The following is a 24,458-nucleotide window of genomic DNA, read 5'->3' as shown; positions in this document are numbered from 1 at the left end:
TCTTTCCTCTCTCCTCCTCTCCCTCTCCATCTGGATGCATTTTTATCCCATTACTGCATGTTACTAACTCGACATCTTCTCTGTACCGTAGTTTTGTGCTTTCTCGTTTCTCTCCTCTCTCCTTCTGTCGCTTTCAGCAGGTATTTCTGCCTCCGGGGCTGCAGAGTCTGGATCTGTGGTTGTGGGCCACAGGACATACATATATACACATATATCAGGGTAAATGTGGAGCTGGTTTCAGTCTATACAAATACCAATTATCATGTCAAAAGATTTGATTTGAGTTTATTTGATTCTGTCATTTCTTAATGTCAAAATGAACACAGTACACTTTTTGGACATTTTACTAATATTTTTCAGACATTGGGTGTTTAATCTTTAAGTTTTATGATACACAGTGTTTTGACACATGTGGATGCAGTACCATGTGTCTACTTGCTCTCCTTTTGTTTTGTCCTTCATGTAATTTAGTGTCTTAATATCTGGGTAACCAAAATTCCCAAGAACTTATTGACAAAAAAAGAATTGTCCTCTTGCAGCAGGAAACAATCATTTGAAATCATGTTTGGGAACATAAAATCCAGGTGGCACTTAATTTAAACTAATCTGCTTTTTAGAGAATCTGTGTATTTCTTAATAAAAAACAAAAGCAAGAATACATAAAGAGATAAAACAAAGATATGAGAAAACGGAACAAATATATACATGTACATCATCTAAATCACTAATAATGACACTACAGTTTATAGTTAGTACTTTTTCTGTTATATTTGACATATTTTCTGATTCATTTGATGTCAAAAGAAAAAAATATTATAAACCAAGTTATTAAAATGTTCTGGTGTTCAGTGTGTGACCAAGGTTTAAGACACTGGCACTGGCACTGGCTTTTCACCAACATCCAGAGATATTTCAGTAACTACAAGCTTCTCTAATCAATATTTGTATATTAACAATGGATCAAATGAGGACGTGAAAGAGGTCGTTCATAGTGACAAACCCACAGATAATTATCACCAGACTTCAGTTCTTTAGTTCAGTTCTCTGCAATAACACAATCTGTTGGGATATACTAGCAAAACAGACTATTTTAAAAAGCTAATAGATATATAATCTTGCACTAATAACAATGATACTTGAGTTTGGAGTCAGAATCATGTTTCAGTTTGTGAAACTCAGTGAAGCTTCGATTAAACTTTCTACAGGTTTTATCTTCTTGTTTCTGTGTTACAAACTGTTAAACTAAGAGAAAAGTCTGGTATTGGTGGTAATAACCAGAACTTCAGAGAGGTAACTTTATGCATTCAGGCTGGATGCTGCTTTCTCACATCAACTTCCAAAATGAATTAGAAATATAATGTGGAAATTAACTGCAATTCTCCATCATTCCACAAGGTGGAGATGTAACAGAAAACAAAACAGAGAAACCATTTAAATAAGTGTTAATCTGCAGTTATGTTGTCATAAACAGAACTAATCTGCAGAGGCACTTTGGGTTCAGAATATGTGAAGGAATAAAAAAAGACTAAATAAAGTCCAGGTCCAGGTTCAGGTCCAGGTGCAGGTGCAGGTCCAGGTGCAGGTGCAGGTCCAGGTGCAGGTGCAGGACCAGGTCCAGGTGCAGGTGGAGGAGGTGGCTGAGTGTGGAGCAGAAGGAGTGAAGGAGTCTCAGTGTGTCTGCAGAGACTGTGTAGAAGGACAGAGCAGCAGCAGAGAGTCCAGATACACTGATGATACTCTGCCACATCCAGAGGAACACACAGGGACGATGGTGGACTTGCCTTTGTGTCTGACAGTGGAGCTGATCCCAGAGCAGTTCAGACTGCAGCACTGAGACTCCACTTGTTGTGATTCCTCCGTCAGTCACTGCTGGATGAAGCTCTCCTCTCCACTCCACCTCCCAGTAACATGGCCCAGTCAGAGCCTCTCCACACACCAGCTGCTGCTGAGATCACTTCCATCTGATGAGAGAAGAAGACAGACAGCGGAAGTGATAAATCAGTGTTTACAGAGACTCCCTCCATCAGCTGTCAGTCAGTGAAGCAGCACATCCAGTATAAAGACCAGCAGGGACTTCAGTCCTGTTCAGACTAGAAGTGGAGCGGCTGTGTAGCGCAGCCAGCTTCCTTTCAGCGCTCATGTTAACGTGTTGGAGTGAACACACTGAGCTGGAAGCTCACACACCTGCAGGGACTTTGGGCATCAAGTCTGTTTACTCTGCAGATTTCACTGAAGCACACAGTGGAAATAAAGTGCTGAGAGTCCCTGAACGCATCACGACTGCAGAAACAGACAGATATTCACTGCTCACTTTAATGATGGATTTACTGCTGTTAGGGCTCAGAGCTGTTAAAAACCAGCGTCTCAGTCACGTCTGAATATTTCATCTACTTCTGAAATGTTACATGACAAATATGTAAATATGGAGTATTTTATGAGTCTGTGGTGGCCAGTGCTATCCTGTATGCTGTTGCATGCTGGGGCAGCAGGCTGAGGGTAGCGGATGCTAACAGACTCAACAAACTGATCCGTAAGGCCGGTGACATTGTGGGGGTGGAGCTGGACTCTCTGGCGGTGGTGTCAGAGAGGAGGATGCTGGGTAAACTACACGCCATCTTGGACAGCATCTCCCACCCGCTCCATGACGTGCTGGTCAAACAAAGGAGCACCTTCAGCGGAAGACTCATCCCCCCACAATGCACCACAGAGCGCCACAGGAAGTAATGTCTGTATGTGGCCATCAAACTCTTTAACTCCTCCCTCTAAATGTAGTCTGTATGACCCTAAGTCATTAAACTGGAAAGTATTTCTGATTCTGATTATAAAAACATTTGGACACAAGAAAAGACAAATGGACAGATATATATATGATGTTAAAGGTCCTACATGTTCACACAAAGACTGAACAGCTAAACGTCAGCTGTGATTACTGGACTTCAGCAGAGGTTCTGGTCTGCAGAAAGACCACATGGTGACTAAATGTAACGATAGTTCTTTGAAATAAGAGCCAGTGATCTGCAGGCTTCAGTCAGACTGATCTCAGAGCTGTGACAAAGATGAACTGATCAATTGTTTAGTGTTGAAATGAGAGAACAAACACTTTGAGATCAGATTTGATGCTACGACAGTCTGATGAACGAGGACACTGTCTCTGTACATGTTGTAATGCTGCCAGCTGGAATCCAGCTTTATTTCCCGTAGACATGAACACAGCAACAACAGTCGTCTTCACATCGACTCAAACACATGATCACAACGAGTTTCTGGCTCATCTGATTGGCTGACTGTTCTCTCTCTCTGTCTCTCTGTCTAATCCTGAAGCCCGTCACCATCCTCCTCTCACAGCTTCACTGAGGAAAGTAGCCACTGAGAAGGTCGGAGGTTTACAGGAAATACTGGATCTTTGCTTTGAATGCAACCACAAGGGGGGACAAGCCAGTGTCTTCTTGTGCCAGTCCCAAGTCTGGATAAATGCAGAGGGTTGTGTCAGGAAGGGCAAAACACATACCAAATTAAAAATGCGAATCTTGAAAATGACTTCCATACCGGATCGGTCGGGGCCCGGGTTAACAACGACCGCCACCGTTGCTGTTGACCTACAGGGTACCGGTGGAAATTGGACTACTGTTGGTCAAAGATGAAGAAGGAGAGGAGGAAGGTGTTCATAGGCAGGGAGAGAAGAGTAAAGCTAAGAATGTAGGACTGACAGTAGGGACTTTGAATGTTGGGACTATGACAGGGAAGGCTAGAGAGTTGATTGACATGATGCAGAGAAGGAATGTGGACATACTGTGTGTCCAGGAGACCAGGTGGAAAGGTAGCAAGGCTAGAAGCTTAGGAGCAGGGTTCAAGTTGTTCTACCATGGGTCAGATAGGAAGAGAAACAGAGTAGGAGTTATCCTGAAAGAGGAGTTTGTGAGGAATGTTCTAGAGGTGAAAAGAGTATCAGACAGGTTGATGAGTCTGAAGCTGGAAATTGAAGAGGTGATGTTCAATGTTGTGAGTGGTTATGCCCCACAGGTAGGATGTGAGTTAGAAGAGAAGGAGAAATTCTGGAATGAGTTAGATGAAGTGATGCAGAGCATCCCCAGAGGTGAGAGAGTGGTGATTGGTGCAGATTTCAATGGGCATGTAGGTGAAGGGAACAGAGGTGATGAGAATGTGATGGGCAGGTTTGGTCTTCAGGACAGGAACGCAGAAGGACAGATGGTGGTAGACTTTGCAAAGAGGATGGAAATGGCTGTAGTGAACACTTTCTTCCAGAAGAGGCAGGAACATAGGGTGGAATATAAGAGCGGAGGTAGAAGCACTCAGGTGGACTACATCAAGAGGACAAAGGCAGAGCAGAGGACGAAGTGGTGGAAGTTGAAAAAGGAAGAATGTCATGTAGTTTTCAGGGAGGAGCTGAGACAGACTCTGGGTGGTCAGGAAGTGCTCCCAGATGACTGGACCACTACAGCAAATGTGATCAGGGAGACAGGTAGGAGGGTACTCGGTGTGTCATCTGGTAAGAGGAAAGTGGACAAGGAGACTTGGTGGTGGAACGAGGAAGTTCAGGAGTGTATACAGAGAAAGAGGCTAGCTAAGAAGAAGTGGGACACTGAGAGGACTGAAGAGAGTAGACAGGAGTACAGGGAGATGCAGCGTAAGGTGAAGGTAGAGGTGGCAAAGGCCAAACAAGGAGCATATGAGGACTTGTATGCTAGGTTGGACACTAAAGAGGGAGAGGTGGATTTGTACAGGTTGGCCAGACAAAGAGATAGAGATGGGAAGGATGTGCAGCAGGTTAGGGTGATTAAAGATAAGGATGGAAATGTATTGACAGGTGCCAGGAGTGTGATGGAAAGATGGAAGGAGTACTGTGAAGAGTTGATGAATGAGGAAAATGAAAGGGAACGAAGAGTAGAAGAGGTGACTGGTGTGGAGCAGGAAGTAGCAAAGATTAGCAAGAGTGAAGTGAGGAGGACGTTGAAGAGGATGAAGAGTGGAAAGGCAGTTGGTCCTGATGACATACCTGTGGAGGTATGGAAGTGTCTAGGAGAGGTGGCAGTAGAGTTTCTGACTAGTTTGTTTAACAAGATCTTGGAGAGTGAGAGGATGCCTGAGGAATGGAGGAGAAGTGTACTGGTGCCAATTTTTAAGAACAAGGGAGATGTGCAGAGCTGTGGCAACTACAGAGGAATAAAGCTGATAAGCCATACAATGAAGTTGTGGGAAAGAGTAGTGGAAGCTAGGCTAAGGGCAGAGGTGAGCATTTGTGAGCAGCAATATGGTTTCATGCCTAGAAAGAGTACAACAGATGCAGTATTTGCTTTGAGGATGCTGATGGAGAAGTACAGAGAAGGTCATAGGGAGTTGCATTGTGTCTTCGTAGATTTAGAGAAAGCGTATGACAGGGTGCCGAGAGAGGAGCTGTGGTATTGTATGAGGAAGTCTGGAGTGGCAGAGAAGTATGTTAGAGTGGTACAGGACATGTATGAGAGCTGTAAGACCGTGGTGAGGTGTGCTGTAGGTGTGACGGAGGAGTTCAAGGTGGAGGTGGGTCTGCATCAAGGATCGGCTCTGAGTCCCTTCTTGTTTGCTCTGGTGATGGACGGGCTGACAGATGAGGTTAGACAGGAATCTCCATGGACTATGATGTTTGCGGATGACATTGTGATTTGTAGTGAGAGCAGGGAGCAGGTGGAGGAAAATCTAGAGAGATGGAGGTCTGCTCTGGAAAACAGAGGAATAAAGCTTAGCCGCAGTAAGACAGAATACAGGTGCGTCAATGAGAGGGACCCAGGTGGGACGGTGAGGTCACAGGGAGCAGAGGTGAAGAAGGTGCAGGACTTTTAGTACTTAGGGTGATAAAAGAGTATCAGCAAGAATGAAAGGAAAGGTGTTCGAGACGGCGGTGAGACCAGCGATGTTGTACAGCTTAGAGACAGTTGCACTGAAGAAAAGACAAGAGGCAGAGCTGGAGGTAGCAGAGCTTAAGATGTTGAGGTTCTCTTTGGGAGTGACGAAGATGGACAGGATCAGGAATGAGTACATCAGAGGGACAGCTCATGTTAGACGTTTCGGAGATAAAGTCAGAGAGGCCAAATTGCGGTGGTTTGGACATGTTCAGAGGAGAGACTGTGAATATATTGGTAGAAGGATGCTGAGGTTGGAGCTGCCAGGCAGGAGGTCTAGAGGAAGACCAGAGAGGAGATTTATGGATGTAGTGAGAGAGGACATGAAGTTAATTGGCGCGAGTGAAGAGGATGCAGAGGACAGGGTTAGATGGAGGCGCATGATTCGCTGTGGCGACCCCTGAAAGGGAACAGCCGAAAGGAAAAGAAGCTGACTGGATCTTTGCTTTGATACTGTGTTTAGTACAATACTTCTGAAAGCAGCATGGACTGACTACAGCCCTCTACTGACCTCAGAGTCTCCAGTCTGCAGTGTGGACTTTCCAGTCCAGCAGACAGCAGCTTCACTCCTGAATCCTGCAGCTTGTTGTCACCCAGGTCCAGCTCTCTCAGATGGGAGGGGTTGGACTTCAGAGCTGAGGCCAGAGAAGCACAGCTGATCTCTGACAAACTGCAGCCCCTCAATCTGAATAAAGAATAAATGATGGAGATAAACATCCATTTCAGGTTTGAAATGTGTAGCTCAACATCACTATGTCCTAATAAATGAGCTTTTCCCTAAAATGAGTTGAGTGACTTTGTCTTTGTGTTATTGTGGATCACCATAACGTCAGCCTTCTACGGACATCATCCAAATGTCAGCACAACATTCATACCCCTATTCATGTCAACACAGATCAATAACATGCTGCTGATCTCAGTCAAGTCTGGAATCAGAAGAGAAAAACTATATTGATCCTTTAAACAGCTGCATTTGGAAACATGCTTCGATCTCTCTCTGTTCCTCTGTGTGTGTGTGTGTGTGTGTGTGTGTAAAATGGTAATTAAACATATCAGATCTACAATAGTAACAGAGTCAGTGAACTGACCTCAGAGTCTCCAGTCTACAGTGTGGACTCTCCAGTCCAGCAGACAGCAGCTTCACTCCTGAATCCTGCAGCTTGTTGTCACTCAGCTCCAGTTCTCTCAGATGGGAGTGGTTGGACTTCAGAGCTGAGGCCAGAGAAGCACAGCTGATCTCTGACAAACTGCAGCCACTCAATCTGAATAAAGAATAAATGATGTAACTTTAGAAGACAATGTTCCTGCTTGAAAACATTAATTGTTTAATCTGTTCAGAGCTGAAGAAGGTTTATAATGTAAAAGTTTAGAAAATGGAAACTCCAAAAATCTGAACCCAACAGGATGCAGGTTCAAAACTGTAAAATACAAAAAGTGAAAAAGAGCTCTCATTAAAATAAAATAAATAAATAATAAAATAAATAGATGCTAATAACATGCTGCTACTTCAATAAAGACGAAGTGACTTCACCTCTTAAACTCTGCCAGCTCCACCAGTGGCTCCATCGATACAAACTCATGTTGTGCAACCAAACACAAATAAAAACCCACAGAAACTGATTTAAGATTCGACTCAAGATCCCAAAGTTTCCAAAGATGCCAAATATGTCGGGATTAATTTTGGGAAAATGTGAACAAAAGACAACTACAATATTTCTTATAGGAATAGTAGAGTAATAAAATCAAAGCTTCTTCAGTTTAAACTATTCAGTCAGTATAAGCATCACATAGCTTCATAATGCTGGAAAAAGAAATACTGATTATAGCTGTTATTGTCTGACAGTTTAAATTATGCATTCATAATTGTATTTATGTATTTTTTTATCATTTATTTAAACAGAAACATGATGTGGAATAAAAGATGAAAATGAAGAGTTTAAGAGGTTCAGAGTGAATTATCCAGTGGAGATTTTTCTTGTTATATTAAGGCTTTAAATGTGTAGCTCAACATTGCTCTGCCACAGTCAATTGACTAAACCAATGAAGAAGAAAATAGACTTCAGCATTAAGATACTCAGTGTGGATCAGTATAATATCAGCTTCATGTCAGCACTTTAGTGTCACCACAACTTTCACATCATATTAATCTCAGCACAGAAGTAAAAATGGTGTCTGACCTCAGAGTCTCCAGTCTGCATTGTGGACTCTCCAGTCCAGCAGACAGCAGCTTCACTCCTGAATCCTGCAGCTTGTTGTTACTCAGCTCCAGCTCTCTCAGATGGGAGGGGTTGGACTTCAGAGCTGAGGCCAGAGAAGCACAGCTGATCTCTGACAAACTGCAGGAACTTAGTCTGAATAAAGAATAAATGATGGGGATAAAAATCCATTTATAATCCAATCAGATGTGTTCAGGTTTGAAATGTGTAGCTCAACATCACTCTGTCCTAATCAATGAGCTTTTCCCTAAAATGAGTAGAGTGACTTTGTCATTGTGTTATTGTGGATCATCATCATGTCAGCCTTCTGCAGACATCATCCAAATGTCAGCACAATATTCACACATCTATTCATGTCAACACAGATCAATAACATGCTACTGATCTCAGTCAAGTCTGGAATCAGAGGAGAAAAACTATATTGATCCTTTAAACAGCTGCACTGGAAACATGCTTTGATCTCTGTGTGTTACTCTGTGTGTGTGTGTGTGTGTGTGTGTGTGTGTGTGTGTGTGTGTTTTGAAGGATCAATATCAATGATCAGACATTATTCGTGAAAACACATTCAAATCAACAGAACCCAAAGAAATATTTCTACTTCAGCAAGTAAACTTGATCAGTTTAAAACAAATATTAGTTCAGAGGATCTTCTGAATACAGATTTGACCATTTACCAAATATTATACAAATGAATTTACTTTAACAGCTAACAGTGGACATTTTCTACAGTTTCTCTAAGAAACACAAGGCTTTTGTGACTGTGGATAACATTTAGTAAAAGAAATATGTAAATATGAACAAAAGGAAATTTACAACTTTATGGATGTAAGTTATGTATGAACATCAATTAGGTTCAACTGTTAATTAAACATATCAGATCTACGATAGTAACAGACAGTCAGTGAACTGACCTCAGAGTCTCCAGTCTGCAGTGTGGACTCTCCAGTCCAGCAGACAGCAGCTCCACTCCTGAATCCTGCAGCTCGTTGTTACTCAGCTGCAGCTCTCTCAGATGGGAGGGGTTGGACTTCAGAGCTGAGGCCAGAGAAGCACAGCTGATCTTTGACAACCTGCAGCCCCACAATCTGAATAAAGAATAAATGATGTAACTTTAGACGACAATGTTCCTGCTTGAAATCATTCAGTGTTTAATGATCTGTTCAGAGCTGAAGAAGGTTTAGAATGTAAACGTTTGGAAAATGATAACTCCAAACACCTAGGATGCAGTTTCAAAACTATAAAATACAAAAAGTGAAAAAGAGCTCTCATTAATATAAATGACAACATGCTGCTACTTCAATAAAGACGAAGTGAATTCAGTTCTTAAACTCTGCCAGCTCCACCAGTGGCTCCATCGATACAAACTCATGTTGTGCAGCCAAACACAAATAAAAACCCACAGAAACTGATTTAAGATTCGACTGAAGATCCCAAAGATTCCAAAGATGCCAAATATGTCAGAATGAGTTTTGGGGAAATGTGAACAAAAGACATCGACAATATTTCTTATAGGAATAGTGGAGTCATAAAATCAAAGCTTCTTCAGTTTAAACTATTCAGTCAGTAAAAGCATCACATAGCTTAATAACAACGTTGGAAAAAGCAAATACTGAATATATTTGCGATTGTCTAATAGCTGAAATAGAGATTATTTATTTCTTCACTGATCTGGAATAAAAGATGAAAATGAAGACTTTTAGAGGTTCAGAGTGAAATATCCAGTGGAAATTTTTCTTGTTATATTAAGGTTTTAAATATGTAGCTCAACATTGCTCTGCCACAGTCAATGGACTAAACCACTGAAGAAGAAAATAGACTTCAGCATTAAGATACTCAGTGTGGATCAGTATAATATCAGCCTCATGTCTGCATTTTAGTGTCACCACAACTTTCACATCATATTAATCTCAGCACAGAAGTAAAAAATGGTGTCTGACCTCAGAGTCTCCAGTCCACAGTGTGGACTCTCCAGTCCAGCAGACAGCAGCTCCACTCCTGAATCCTGCAGCTTGTTGTTACTCAGCTGCAGCTCTCTCAGATGGGAGGGGTTGGACTTCAGAGCTGAGGCCAGAGAAGCACAGCTGGTCTCTGACAAACTGCAGCCCCACAATCTGTATAAAGAATAAATTATGGAGATAAACATCCATTTATAATCCAATCAGATGTGTTCAGGTTTGAAATGTGTAGCTCAACATCACTCTGTCCTAATCAATGAGTTTTTCCCTAAAATGAGTAGAGTGATTTTGTCATTGATTTTTGTCAGCACAACATTCACACATCTATTCATGTCAACACAGATTAATAACATGCTACTGATCTCAGTCAAGTCTGGAATCAGAGGAGAAAAACTATATTGATCCTTTAAACAGCTGCATTTGGAAATATGCTTTGATCTCTCTGTGTGTGATAGTGTGTATGTGTGTTCTGAAGGATCAATATCAATGATCAGACATTATTTGTGAAAACACATTCAAACCAACAGAAACCAAAGAAATATTTCTACTTCAGCAAGTAAACTTGATCAGTTTAAAACAAATATTATTTCAGAGGATCTTCTGTATACAGATGTGACCATTTAACAACAATTATACACATGAATTTACTTTAACAGCTAACAGTGGACATTTTCTACAGTTTCTTTAAGACACACAAGTCTTTTGTAACTGCAGACTAAATTTTGTACAAGAAACATGAAAATATGAACAAAAGGAAATGTAAAACTTTATTGATGAAAGTTATCTATGAACATCAATTAGGTTCAATTGTTAATTAAACATATCAGATCTACAATAGTAACAGAGAGTCAGTGAACTGACCTCAGAGTCTCCAGTCTACAGTGTGGACTCTCCAGTCCAGCAGACAGCAGCTTCACTCCTGAATCCTGCAGCTTGTTGTTACTCAGGTCCAGCTCTCTCAGATGGGAGGGGTTGGACTTCAGAGCTGAAGCCAGAGAAGCACAGCTGGTCTCTGATAACTTGCAGCCACTCAATCTGAATAAAGAATAAATGATGGAGATAAAAATCCATTTATAATCCAATCAGATGTGTTCAGGTTTGAAATGTGTAGCTCAACATCACTCTGTCCTAATCAATGAGCTTCTCCCTAAAATGAGTAGAGTGACTTTGTCTTTGTGTTATTGTGGATCATCATAATGTCAGCCTTCTGCAGACATCATCCAAATATCAGCACAACATTCATACACCTATTCATGTCAACACAGATCAATAACATGCTGCTGATCTTAGTCAAGTCTGGAACAATTATGAAATCAGATGTATTGTTACTTTTGTTACTTTCATTCTCATCTGTTTCTTCTAGTTCATAACAATCGTGTCTCATTTTATGAAAAATACTAAGACAGATGTTTTCTATAGAATTCCAAAATGGCCACTATGAAATAAATAAGTCTTTATGAAATAAATCATTGAAGTAAACACAAACCTTTACAACCCTCTTTAACACCTGTCCCAGCTCTTCTGATGCTCTCATTTCAAACCACAGATTTAGACTATCCTCATCACCACTGTCATCTCCATCAACACACAGCTGACTGACTGTGAGCTTCATCCTCAGTCATCTTTATAACTGGTTTAAATGTGCACTGAGCAAAGCGAGAGGCATGGTCTTCATCTTAAATGTAACCTAGTACCTTCCCACACAAATATAGTGCATTATTTATGCTCCTGTTTACTGGTAGAGTCTTTCTGACAGAAGCATCGTTACATGTTGAAGTGTCACCTGTCGTTGGTGACAGATCAGACAATGCTTCAAACAGCTGCATTTGGAAATAAGCTTCACACTCTCTGTGCTCCTGTATGTGAGTTTTAGAGTGTGTTTGTATCTGTGTGTGTGTGAGAGAGAGAGGGGTTTCATGTATAAATGTGTAAGTTCCTGTAAAATACTGTGTTCTGAAGGTTATGTATGTTGGGCCTCGTCTAGCCTCACGACGTGTGAGGGACAAACGATAGGCCGACCTAAAGACCAAAGCCTTCAGTAAGAGACTTGACTGAGAAACAAAGAACTGACAGTAGGAAGGCGCCAAGTCAACACAGACGTTAACTCGCACCTGAATGTGAAATTGAGACGAAACCTCGCTTAAAGGCAACGCAAGATCTCAGTTGAATCCAAACACTGGATTCCTATTGGATGAGACGCGCGAGACAACGCATGAAACCTTGGTGCACAGCTATGACGTCATCAAGTCTATATAGCCTTTGTTTTAGCTTGTTCCATTTCGTACTGGTTCCACGCCACTGGGCCATAACTGTGTTAGCTTTAGCCGCTGTGGGAGCTAATAAGTGTGCTTTATCAGACCAAAGTCCAGTAACAGGGACAGGGACAGTTTTTATGCTTTGTCACGTCATTTGAAATTCCTCGTGCTTTCCTCTCTCCACTAACCCACGCACCTTTACACAGAAATTTACATGCTTGCACACATCTCAAACGACCCAGATAACGTGGCAGCTTAACCAGCTAAGCTGCATGTTATCTTGAGGACAAATAGAGCTCTTCCTCCTGTTTTGGCTCTGTCCTTTGTTTGAGATTTGCGGGTCTGCCCGCCATTTAGACTAGACGATAGTGGTTGTTGGCTGAGGTTATTGGTTGTTAATCAGTGCTAAGGTTAAATAAATGCTATTGTATCTTTTAATGAGCAGTTGTCTGTGGTTATTGTGTGTACATGTTGTGATAATAGCTGGTTGCGGTGGTCAGTGCTCGGACCTCACCCTTCACTTTCCCCTTTTTAATGTAAGATAGTACCTTAAATATCAACATTTTTAGGTGAACAGCCACCTTATAGACTGTTCTTCACGTTTGGTTATTGGTCCCTGATCCCAGGGTGGTGCCCCGTAATTATTAATTTATATTAATAAATGTAGGACGATGTAGTCCCTCATTCGTCCAGGAGTGTTCCATCGTAGAAAAGGTTTCAGTCATAGTCATCTGGACACAGTTTTCAGAATCAAGACGTTTCGGCTCCCATCCGGAAGTCATTCTCAATAGAGAGAAGAGTTGGTTTGAAAGAGGAGTCAAAGAAGCCATTTTTGTGAAAAAAGAAAACCCCTCTTTAAACAGAAATGGTGGTCTGAGATTCAACTTGCCAGCCGTTTACCACAGTGTATTAACACTATGGTCAAGCCAATCATATGCTAATCAGGTACTTAACAGTGATGAGGGAGGTGCAGCCAGAAAACAATAGGCCTGATTACAGGGCTTCAGCAACACAGAGTAGCTTAAATTTCTGAGTTCTCAGACCATTTTCACAATTGAGAATGACTTCCGGATGGGAGCCGAAACGTCTTGATTCTGAAAACAGTGTCCAGATGACTACGACTGAAACCTTTTCTAAGATTAATAAATGTATTAATATTCATAAATATATTTGATATTTCAGCTAATAACCAAACCTGCCCTACCTGAATCCCAACATGTATAAAAAGACATCATTCCTGAAAATGTGTTAAACTCCTTTAATTTTTTATATACAGATGTGTCTCACATGTAAGAAAATTATAAATATTAATTTGATTTTGCAGTACATTGAAGGATAAATCCAACAGTTTCCTTAATAACATGAATCCAGATTAAGTACAGACTAAATTCAGAGCCAAACTGTTCAGACTGACAAACTTTAAAAAAGAGCTGTTGTGATTTGAGCTCAGACAAACCCAGAAAACAAGAGAACTGAAGGAAATTAAAATCTTCTGTAATGGATTTAAATTTGGTAGATATACACTGGACAAGAGCAAAATACATGAACTGACCTCAGTGTCTCCAGTCTGCAGTGTGGACTCTCCAGTCCAGCAGACAGCAGCTTCACTCCAGAACCCTGCAGGTTGTTGCGACTCAGGTCCAGCTCTCTCAGATGGGAGGGGTTGGACTTCAGAGCTGAGGCCACGACTTCACAGTGAGGCTTTGAGAGTCGACAGTAGGAAAGTCTGTGATGACAGAGAATATAAAACTTAAAGTATAATAAAATCTGACACTTTGTTATAAAAATAGACTCTGTACATTTTGCATCACAAAGCTCATTAACATTAGCGGCTGAAAGCTCAGCTGGTCAGGTGGTCAGCCATTGATCACAAGGTTTGAAACTTGAGCTCCTCCTGTCCACATGTCCAAGTGTCCTTCAGCAACTTAATGAACCACAAACTGCAGCTTCAGACAAAAGTGTCTACCAAATGTCTGTAATGTAAACGTGTCATATTTGATTAACAGGGCACCAAAGTGTGTATCTTTAATACTGATGCTTCTGCTTTACGTTGCTTTACAATGTTGATAATCACATCTGGACTTACACAGCCTTTCTGCAGTTCCTCACAGCTGGAATCAGTCTCTGTCGTCCCTCTTCTGATGTGTTGTACTTCTTCAGGTCCAAATCATCCAGAACCTCCTCTGACATCTGCAGCATGTAGGCCAGAGCTGAGCAGTGGATCACAGAGAGTTTCTTCTCTGATCTGTTCTCTGACTTCAGGAACTCTTGGATCTCCTGATGGACTGAGTGGTCGTTCATCTCCATCAGACAGTGGAAGATGTTGATGCTTCTGTCAGGAGAGATCTCATCACTGTTCATCTCCTTCAGGTTGTTGATGGCTCTCTGGATGATTTCTGGACTGTTGTTTGTCCGACCCAGCAGGCCGCCTAAGAGTGTCTGGTTGGACTCCAGAGAGAGGCCATGAAGGAAGCGAACAAACAGGTCCAGGTGGCCATTTTCACTTTGGAGAGATTTCTCCATGGCACTCCTCAGGAAGACGTCCAGGGTTGAATCAACATGTTGGGTTCCCAGGGATGGGCTATCATTGTTTCCAATAGTCTTAAAAATCTTTTTGAGAAAAGACTTTGGGTTTGAGTCCCTGTCGTCATCATCATCTTCCAGAAATGCCTTCAGTACCTCTGTCTTCCTGTTGGTGTAACAGTGGAACATGTAGACGGCAGCCAGAAACTCCTGAACGCTCAGATGAACAAAGCAGTAGACTGTTTTCTGGAAGATCACACTCTCTCTTCTGAAGATCTCTGTACAAACTCCTGAGTACACCGAGGCCTCTGAGACATCCAGACCACACTGCTCCAGCTCTTCTTGGTAGAACATGATGTTTCCTTCCTCCAGCTGTTCAAACGCCAGCCTCCCGAGCTTCAGAAGAACCTTCCTATCAGCCTTTGTCAGCTCCTGTGGACTCGTCTCATGACCCTCATCATACTTCTGCTTCTTCCTCTTTGTCTGAACCAGCAGGAAGTGTGAGTACATGTCAGTCAGGGTCTTGGGCAGCTCTCCTCTCTGGTCTGTAGTCAACATGTGCTCCAGAACTGTAGCAGTGATCCAGCAGAAGACTGGGATTAGACACATGATGTGGAGGCTCCTGGATGTCTTGATGTGCGAGATGATTCTGCTGGACAGCTCTTCATCACTGAATCTCCTCCTGAAGTACTCCTCCTTCTGGGTGTCAGTGAAGCCTCGTACTTCTGTTACCCTGCCAACACATGAAGGAGGGATCTGATTGGCTGCTGCAGGTCGGGAAGTGATCCAGACGAGAGCCGAGGGAAGCAGATTCCCCTCGATGAGGTTTGTCAGCAGCACGTTGACTGATGACTTCTGTGTGACATCAGACACGACCTCATTGTTGTGGAAATCCAGTGAAAGTCTGCTTTCATCCAGGCCGTCAAAGATGAACAGAAGTTTACAGACAGCGAGCTTCTCTGCTGTGACCTTCTGTAATGTTGGATGGAAAACATGGAGCAGCTGGAGAAGACTGTACCGCGCATCTCTGATCAAGTTCAGCTCCCTGAACGAAAGCAGAATCAGCAGACTGACGTCTTGGTTTTCCAAGTCCTCTGCCCAGTCCAGAGTGAACTTCTGCACCGAGAAGGTTTTTCCAACGCCAGCGACGCCGTTCGTCAGAACGACTCTGATGTGTCCCTGTTGGCCAGGTAAGGCTTTAAAGATGTCGTGGCACTTGATTGGAGTGTCATGGAGGGTCTTCATCTTGGAAGCTGTCTCAAGCTGCCTCACCTCATGTTGGGTATTAACCTCTTCACGCTGTCCGTCTGTGATGTAGAGCTCAGTGTAGATCCTGTTGAGGAGGGTTCCACTTCCTGTTTCATCACTTCCTTCAGTCACACGTTCACATCTCCTCCTCAGACTGATCTTATGTTCATCTAAAACCTCCTGCAGACCACCACTCACTAAAAAAGAAAAAAAAACTGTGAGACAAAACAAAGAAGATTTGACAATCTGCTGATTATTTTCATTACCAATACAAAATGATCAATATCAGAATATATAGAGAAGTAAAGGTTAAAATGTCCAGTTTTGGACTGTTGAGTTTACATCAGCAGCAAATAATCAAAGCAATGACTAAAGTAACAGTAAACAGTAAAAAAAGGCTGACATCTGAACGTCCAAACAGGAACACAGGAGTGAGAGGAAACTCCAAACCACAGAGATTCAGTTAGAAGCTACAAACGTACTGACAGATACAAGGTTAATTTATTTGTCATCCTACAACACAGAGCTGCACAACGAAATGCAAGCTGGAGTCCGAACAGCTACATAAGAAACAAAACAATTTTTAACGTGGGGTGAACACAGAGTTTATACTCAGTTTAGCTCAGACGTGGCTTTGGTTTGAGGGAGGAGACCAGATCAGGTTGGCCCCGCTAGCTCAGTCAGGCATTCATGGTCAGTCACTCATGCAGGTGTGGGTTTTTGAAGCTGTGAGGAACCAGATTTTCACTCGCCTCACAGAACCTCTGTGGCTCATGTAAGTTAGCATAATATGTTGTAGGATTTTAGTGTTGTTCCCTCTTTAACACTCTTGTTGTTCTTTACATTTTTACACACTGTTTCTATGTGCTATTGTTAGCTCAGAGCCCGTTCCTCACCCAGGAGGCTCTTGTCATCTCGTGCCCAGACTACTGCAACTCGCTCCTGGCTGGTCTGCCTGCATGTCCCCTCCGACCTCTGCAGCTCATCCAGAATGCAGCAGCCTGGCTGCTCTTCAACCTCCCCAAGTTCTCCCACACTACAGCGCTGCTCTGCACCCTGCACTGGCTACCACAGGCTGCTCCAATCAGATTTACTGGTACTTGCCTACTGCGCTGCGAATGGCTCAGGCCCATCCTACATCCAGGACATGATCAGACCAGCCCGTCCACTACGCTCTGCTGCCGCCAATCGGCTTGCTACTCCCTCACTACGAGGGGGGCCCAGCTACCGCTCAACAAAATCCAGACTATTTGCTGTCCTTGATTTACAATGGTGGACCGAGCTCCCCACTGACATCAGGACAGCAGAAACTCTACACATCTTCAGCCTGAAAACTCCAAAACTAAATGCAGCACTTGAAGCAGTTCAGCTTATTTGATGAAGTTGATGTACTGCACGAGTCTTGCAGGTTTTGGGTTGTATCCACATGGTTGAATGCACTTATTGTAAGTCTCTAAACGAACATAATGTAATGAAATGTAGCAGGTTACATCTTTAAGATGTGCAGTCTTACTTTGTACAGTCCTGGTCTGACGGGCTGTCTGCAGTCCAGGTCTTGTTCTGGATCTTTCTCCACACTGGGGACAGGAGGAGTCTCCTGATGAAGCAGACTGGTCCCAGTATGAGGTGATGCAGTGTAAGACACACAACCTGTAACAGTGGTGTCACAGGTTCAAGTCCAGATGTTTGCCTTGTTTGCGTGTCATTCCCTTTGTTTTCTGTCACTCTCTACTGTCCAGGGACGGACTGAGACATAAAAGCAGCCAGATTGACACAAGCGGCACGTGAACACCACTTTCCCTCTACTACTCTGGGGAACATCTTCAGATCTCTGTCCCTCTCCTGCAGCCTCCTGGTCCTCTCTGCTGCCGCCACCAAATAACTGTTATATTCTGCATTCAGAGGCTTCGCTCTTCACTGCTTTCAAGTTTGTTCACTGAGTTTCTCCTACCCCTTTTCTTTACATTTTCTCTCCATGTTGTGAACTGCAACATGTTCCTGTCTTTACTTTATTTACATATCCCAGCATGCAATGAAAGTAACAACTAATGATGCTGAAAACTAAAAACTATCAATAATAATAATCACTTAATCATTTAACTTCATATTTTGAACTCCACTTTCTGTATTAAAATGTGAGCATCAACATACTGTTTGCAAAAAAGGTTCAATAACGTTTAATGCTAAACAAACTGTAAGAAATGAAATACTTGGCAGTGACCAGATGTCTCAAAAGGCACATAAGGTCTGAGCATTTAAACATAATGAAGCTATTGGACAGGTGAAGGTAATCTCAGTAGAAATGCTCGTTATTAGTTTCGTCATAGTTTGGGGTCTTGTCCTGTTTCCTGTCTTATTTTGTAGTGTTCTCTTCTCCTCTTGTGTTTTGTGGTTTTACTTCCTGTCTTTGTTTGCTTTCCCTCCAGTTTAGATTGTTGGCCCCGCCTTGATTTATTGCACCTGTGTCTCGTTGTCTCCCCTACCTAAGTGTATTTAGTCCGGGTTTTTTCCTTTGTTCAGTGTCAGTTCGTCTTTGTCAGTTGTCCCAGCGCTTCGCCAGTGTTTCCTTGGATATTTACGGTGTACCTTGGATTTTCTGCCTGCTCCCTTATGGATTTATGTTACCTTTCTGCCTGCCTGCCAACCTGTGTACCTACCTGTCTGCCTTCCTGTATCTGCCTTTAAGCTCTTAAAATAAACCACTCAAATCATTGTTCTGCTTCCTCTGTCTGCATTTAGGTCCAATCCCTCATTTCCCCTGAGATCCCTGCTTGTCAATAGGACACGGACACCGATTTTGTATTCAGGCCAGTCAGTCTGGCTGCCGCCTCAGTCCAGCAGCAGTTTGAAGCAGATTCTTTTAGATTTTAAATTGTTCTAAATCTTTACAGCAAGTTCAACGTGACGGAAAATAAATTAGGATTTTCTTGAAGAGAAAATTGTGAAATGGAGGTTCTCAGGTGTTTTGCTACAGAAATAAAATAAGATCCATCTTACTTTGAAACAGTATCTGCACTAATAGTTCTGCATCATGAATATAAATCTTTTAGCAGAACATTTTGTCTTCATCCTCAATGCTTCATCTTCCATCAGGTCAGTTTACAGTAAAAACAGTCTCTTACTTTGTGTCTGAGGGTCCAGGTTCATTACTGAAGTCTGGAAGAAAACCTTTGGACCGGTCACTCTTCAGAGACAGACAGCTGGATCCTGGAGACTCTGCTCTCTGTCTGTTGGACTCAACTCTGCGTCACAAACTTTAGTTAGCAATTACATTTTAGTAGAAATGTAAATGAGTCATATAAATTAGTTAGTAGCAGTTCTCTTACTTTGTGTCTGAGGGTCCAGGTTCATCACTGAAGCCTGGAGGATCCGCTTTGGACTGGCCCCTCTTCATAGACAGACAGCTGGATCCTGGAGACTCTGCTCTGTCCTCCTCTTCCTCCACGCAAACACTCATCTTCTGGACTTATTATTCAGCCAATCACGGCTTTGTGTCCACAGATGAATCAAACTGTTGAGTTCATTCTAACATTTCTTTCCTCTACAGTCGACGGGAGAAAACTGACTCAGAGACTCTGACAGTAAAATAATAAAAATGTTGGATTAACACTCACCCTGCCTCAGCCTTCAGTTTCCTCCTTCTGCTCTGTTTGTCTGTGTCTGAACCACAGACTATAAAAACAGGTCTGAACTGACTGACTTTCAGTTTCAAGTTCCCTCGCTGTTCTCACGTGCCTCGATCACATGGTCACTGTAGCTCCTCCCCTCTCCATTTACAGGAAATCAGGTGAGTCTGTGTGTGTGTGTGTGTGTGTGTGTTTAACATGATGTGTTTATGAGCGTCTCTCTTGGCTTCAGCAGGTTGAATTAAAATGAGTTTTGGTCATGATGATGTAAATAAATCTGTTTAGTTTAAGTTCCAACTAAAGTGCCTTAAACTAAATGAACTGAATGTGTTCCGTTACAGACTTATAGGGAACACGAACACAAATTCATCTCAGCACAGGAGCCCCCGTTTTTAATCAGTTAACATTTTTGGGGATGATGCTATTGATTCTTTGTGACTGAATAATCTCAGAAGGTTTATGATATTGTTAGGGTTACTGACAGGCAGGGGACACAGAGGTGGACAGGAATGTTCTTTATTGGATGATAGCCAGGAGTGGAGAGTGTGGAGATAGGGAAAGTGGATGTAGGGAGGACACTGGAGGTAAGCAGGGACTGGAAAACCACTGGAGGACTGAAATGACGCGATCTAGCAGTGGGTTGAGGAGTCCTATGTCTGAACGAGGTCGGACACTGAGTGAGGTGAGTGGTGTGCTTTTATGCATGCTGTGATTGGGAGCAGGAGTGTGATTACTGGCTGGTGAGGCCTGGCATATCTGTGACAGATATGATGTGGAAGGAAGGATTATTAATTAAAGTAAGTAAATTAGGGGTTAAAGGCCTGATGTACAGTGGTGTACAAAAGTGTTTGCCCCCTTCCTGAACAAAATGAAGACTTTGGAGCGGCCTAGTCAAAGTCCTGACCTGAATCCTATTGAGACGCTGTGGCGTGACCTTAAAAAGGCAGTTCATGCTCGAAAACCCTCCAATGTGGCTGAATTACAACAACTCTGCAAAGATGAGTGGGCCAAAACTCCTCCACAGCGCTGTAAAAGACTCACTGCAAGTTATCGCAAACGCTTGGTTGCAGTTGTTGCTGCTAAGGGTGGAGCAACCAGTTATTAGGTTTAGGGGGCAATCACTTTTTCACACAGGGCCATGTAGGTTTGGATTTTGTTTTCCCTTAAAAATAACAACCTTCATTTAAAAACTGCATTTTGTGTTTACTTGTGTTATCTTTGACTAATATTTAAATTAGTTTGATGATCTGAAACATTTAAGTGTGACAAACATGCAAAAAAAATAAGAAATCAGGAAGGGGGCAAACACTTTTGCACACCACTGTATAGGTGGTTAAAGACTTTTTATATGGAAGATCGATTCCAAGAAGTAAAAATAGGGAAGTGTTATTTGAAAATGAAACTCCTCAAGGGAGTATAGTGAGTCCTGTGTTATTTTGTATTATGATAAATGATGTCTTTCTGAGTATGGGATTCTCTCTTTTTGCGGATGACGGGGCAATTTGGAAAAGTGTGAAGAATGGCGATTGTTAAAACAGAAGAATGGCCATTTAAGTTCTCAGCAGACAAAACAAAGACAATGTTCTTTATGCGAAAAAGAAATGACAGTAATTTAAAATTATAGATATATAATCAAGAATTGGAGAGAGTGAAACTATTAAAATTTCTAGGGTTGTGGTTGGATGAAAGAATCACATGGGCTGCAGCACATATTCAGAAGGTAACGGACAAGTGTAAAAAAGTATTAAATGTAATGAGATGTCTGGTGGGAAGTGAATGGTGGGCCGAGAGATCAGCACTGAAAACCATCTACAGGATCGATAAGATCCGTATTAGATTCTGGATCTGCAGCAAGTACATCTCTTAGGAAGCTAGACAACATTCAGTATCAGGCTTTAAGACCGTGTCCAGGTGCCATCAGAACGAGCCCGACGTCAGTGGAGATGGGAGAACGCAGCTGTCTTTAAACTGCTGGCTTCATTTAAAGGACATAATGAAGATCATCTCGATGCACTGAAACCCTGCTGGGCAAAGGACAGACACAGAAAGTGTTGGACGGACAGCTGAGCAGAAAGCAGAAGAACCAGGAAGAACTGGAATAAACATTAGTCCAGCAGTAACGCATCCTTGGATGCTCCCTGACCCGACTGTAGATCTCACACGGCTCGGCAACAAGAGCGAAGACGAGGAGCTTATTTTCCATCCGCAGATAATACAGACAGATATAGAAAGTATCTACAGCTCAGATTCATACAGATGCTTCAGAGAGCGCAGCTAACAACACTGGTGTTTCATTCATAGCTGCGACGGGCTGAAGATGTGAGACTCCAGCTCGGCAGCAATCAGCTGGAAGCAGACCGGACGTCTCACAGAGATACAGCAGACTCTATGTAGAACTCAAACGATGGGGCTGAATGTGACGTTTGCGTGGATCCCAGCACATGCAGGAATCACAGGAAACGAAACAGCTGACAAGTGCGAAAAGGAAGCCACACAGACGAGTCGCAGTGACCTTACAGGACCGCTTACTAAAACAGAAATGAAAACCGCAGTTAAGCAGAAGTTGAGAGAAAGGTGGCCGAAGGCAGCGTGAAGAAGAGAGAACAGGAAGGCGGTTCTACAACAGTCAAAGACAAGTCGGCGTGAGGAGAGAAACCGGGAGGAAACAGTAACATCCAGGCTCCGTCTGGTCCCACAGGGTTAAACATTATGTAAAACAGGAAGATGTGCAGTCTGTGAGCAAGAAGAAACTGTAGAACATGTTATGATTTACTGTCCGAAACACGACGCTGAGAGAAGAGAAGCGACGCTGAAGGGTTATCTGTTGTTGTTTCAGTATCTTCGGAGAACAGATTGGAAGAGAATATAACTACGGTGTTTTTCTTTTATTTTATAATTAGTGAAGGTATAGTTAGAGTCCCGATCCACACTCCAGTCCAGTTGGTGGCGGTAATGCACCATAACGTTGATGAAGAAGGAGAAGCAGCAGCAGAAGCAAAAGCACAAGTACATGTGTAGTGGATGGCGGAAATGGAGTCAGAGGAGGAATCAGAGCGCGAAATTAGAAACAAGGACTCGAGAGGATTTGAAAATAAAAAGAAAAGGAAGAAGAGCAGTTCAAGTGAATCAAGTCAGACAATGAATGCGTCTTGTCGAGATGGTCGCGGTGACACAAACAGACGCCATTTTCAAGAATCCACATGGTCGGAAAGTTTTTAGGAGGGAAGCTCGGAGATGTCAGATCGGTCAGGATAACAGGAAGTGGCGTGGTCATCACTGACTGTGTGTCAAAGCGTCAGAGAGATAAAGCCCTGAAGATTCGTGCGTTTGGAGATCACAGCGGTGTGAACTGCTTCCCACCTGGAGCAGAAGTGAAGAAGAAGAGAGTAGTAAGCGGCGTGCCACTGACGGTGGAGGCCGAGTCATTTCAGGAGGTTGAAGATGTGTGTGAGGCAAGAAAGCTGATGATTCAGAAAAGGGGAGGAGGAGGAGAGTAGCTCTGTGTGTTTGACGTTTGAGGGGGAGTTGCCGGAAAGAGTGGATCTGGATTATGTGTGTTACATCCTCTCAGGTGTTTCTGTCAGGAATATGGACGTGTTGCTGCAGGATGAAGAGGAGGCAGGAGATGTGTGGATGGATGACTGTAACGTGGAGAAAGAGCAAGCAAAGCGCCTGCGCTGCGAGGGGAAACCACCATACGGGATCAGCACAGAGTCCAGAAAGAATAAGGGGAGAATAAGCGAATAAGATCAGAGCAGAAAAGGGATCGTCGTACGCTGAAGCTGCTAAGAGTATGGAGAGGAACGGTGAAATGGTGGCAGTGCAAAAGGAAAAGGAGCATCAGTGTGGACAAGAAACGATCTCTGGCATTCGTTGCCACGGTTCTAAACTGTGCGGCTGAAATAAAGGGGAAGTCGGAAAGGATCAAGATGGCGCTGGACGCTGCAAGGAGGTTCCTGAATGTTGTGGACACATCTGGAGAGGATCTGGATGTTACACTGAGGGAAGGACCGACTCAGACGACCGGGTTATAGAATGGGAGCACTTTGGGTGGACACTGTAAAAGTTTACTGTGATGCCAATCCGCCATTATGGAAACCGCCATGAAACTCAAAGAAGAAGAAGAAGAAGAAGAAGAAGAAGAAGAAGAAGAAGAAGAAAGAGAGAGGAGGAGGAGGAGAAGAAGAAGGAGGAGGAGAAGAAGAAGAAGGAGGAGAAGGAGGAGGAGGAGAAGAAGAAGAAGAAGGAGGAGAAGAAGAAGAAGGAGGAGAAGGAGGAGGAGGAAGAAGAAGGAGGAGGGAAGGAGGAGGAGGAGGAGGAGAAGAAGAGGAGGAGAAGGAGGAGGGAGGAGAAGAAGAAGAAGGAGGAGGAGAAGAAGAAGAAAAGAGGAGGAGGAGGAAGAGGAGAAGGAGGAGGAGAAGAAGAAGGAGGAGGAGGAAGAGGAGAAGGAGGAGAAGAAGAAGAAGGAGGAGAAGGAGGAGGAGGAAGAAGAAGGAGGAGGAGAAGGAGGAGGAGCAGGAGGAGAAGAAGGAGGAGAAGGAGGAGGAGGAGAAGAAGAAGAAGGAGGAGGAGAAGAAGAAGAAGAAAGAGGAGGAGGAGGAAGAGGAGAAGGAGGAGAAGAGGAGAAGGAGGAGAAGAAGAAGAAGGAGGAGGAGGAGGAGGAGGAGGAGGAGAAGAAGAAGAAGGAGGAGAAGAAGAAGAAGAAAGAGGAGGAAGAGGAGGAGGAGGAGGAGGAGAA

The 24,458-nt window shown here is 43.0% G+C and overlaps 1 protein-coding gene across 4 annotated transcripts; it reads right to left on the bottom strand.

Annotated features, from left to right (window-relative positions):
* Positions 1-260: 260 nt before the first annotated feature.
* On the bottom strand, positions 261-22,582 carry LOC122884249 (NACHT, LRR and PYD domains-containing protein 12-like). Of its 4 annotated transcripts, XM_044213903.1 has the most exons (9): positions 19,421-19,732; positions 19,217-19,336; positions 17,608-17,744; positions 14,410-16,291; positions 13,876-14,049; positions 10,930-11,103; positions 6,986-7,159; positions 6,409-6,582; positions 261-1,961 (listed from the first exon to the last, which is right to left on the bottom strand). In XM_044213903.1, the coding sequence occupies exons 1-9, from the start codon at positions 19,549-19,551 to the stop codon at positions 1,952-1,954; spliced, it is 2,976 nt and encodes a 991-aa protein (XP_044069838.1). In that variant the 5' UTR covers positions 19,552-19,732; the 3' UTR covers positions 261-1,951. The 4 variants fall into 4 exon arrangements, with proteins under 4 accessions (XP_044069838.1, XP_044069837.1, XP_044069841.1 ...); XM_044213902.1 differs by lacking the exon at positions 261-1,961 and having other exon boundaries at positions 6,206-6,582; positions 19,421-19,733; XM_044213907.1 differs by lacking the exons at positions 261-1,961; positions 17,608-17,744; positions 19,217-19,336; positions 19,421-19,732 and adding exons at positions 18,215-18,217; positions 22,571-22,582 and having other exon boundaries at positions 6,208-6,582.
* Between the last annotated feature and the right edge of the window lie 1,876 nt (positions 22,583-24,458).

The sequence above is a fragment of the Siniperca chuatsi genome, linkage group LG11 (genome assembly GCF_020085105.1).
Source record: "Siniperca chuatsi isolate FFG_IHB_CAS linkage group LG11, ASM2008510v1, whole genome shotgun sequence".
NCBI lineage: Eukaryota > Metazoa > Chordata > Actinopteri > Centrarchiformes > Sinipercidae > Siniperca > Siniperca chuatsi.
The sequence above is the reverse complement of the archived record's forward strand: the minus strand, read 5'-3'. Positions and strand labels throughout refer to the sequence as shown.

Coding starts and splice junctions, on each gene's coding strand:
- LOC122884249 (XM_044213902.1), bottom strand. CDS start 19,551: ATGAGTGTTTGCGTGGAGGAAGAGGAGGACAGAGCAGAGTCTCCAGGA. Junction 11,104..13,875: donor TGCAGACTGGAGACACTGAG/GTCAGTTCATGT, acceptor TTCTTTATTCAG/ATTGAGTGGCTGCAAGTTAT. Junction 6,583..6,985: donor TGTAGACTGGAGACTCTGAG/GTCAGTTCACTG, acceptor TTCTTTATTCAG/ATTGAGGGGCTGCAGTTTGT.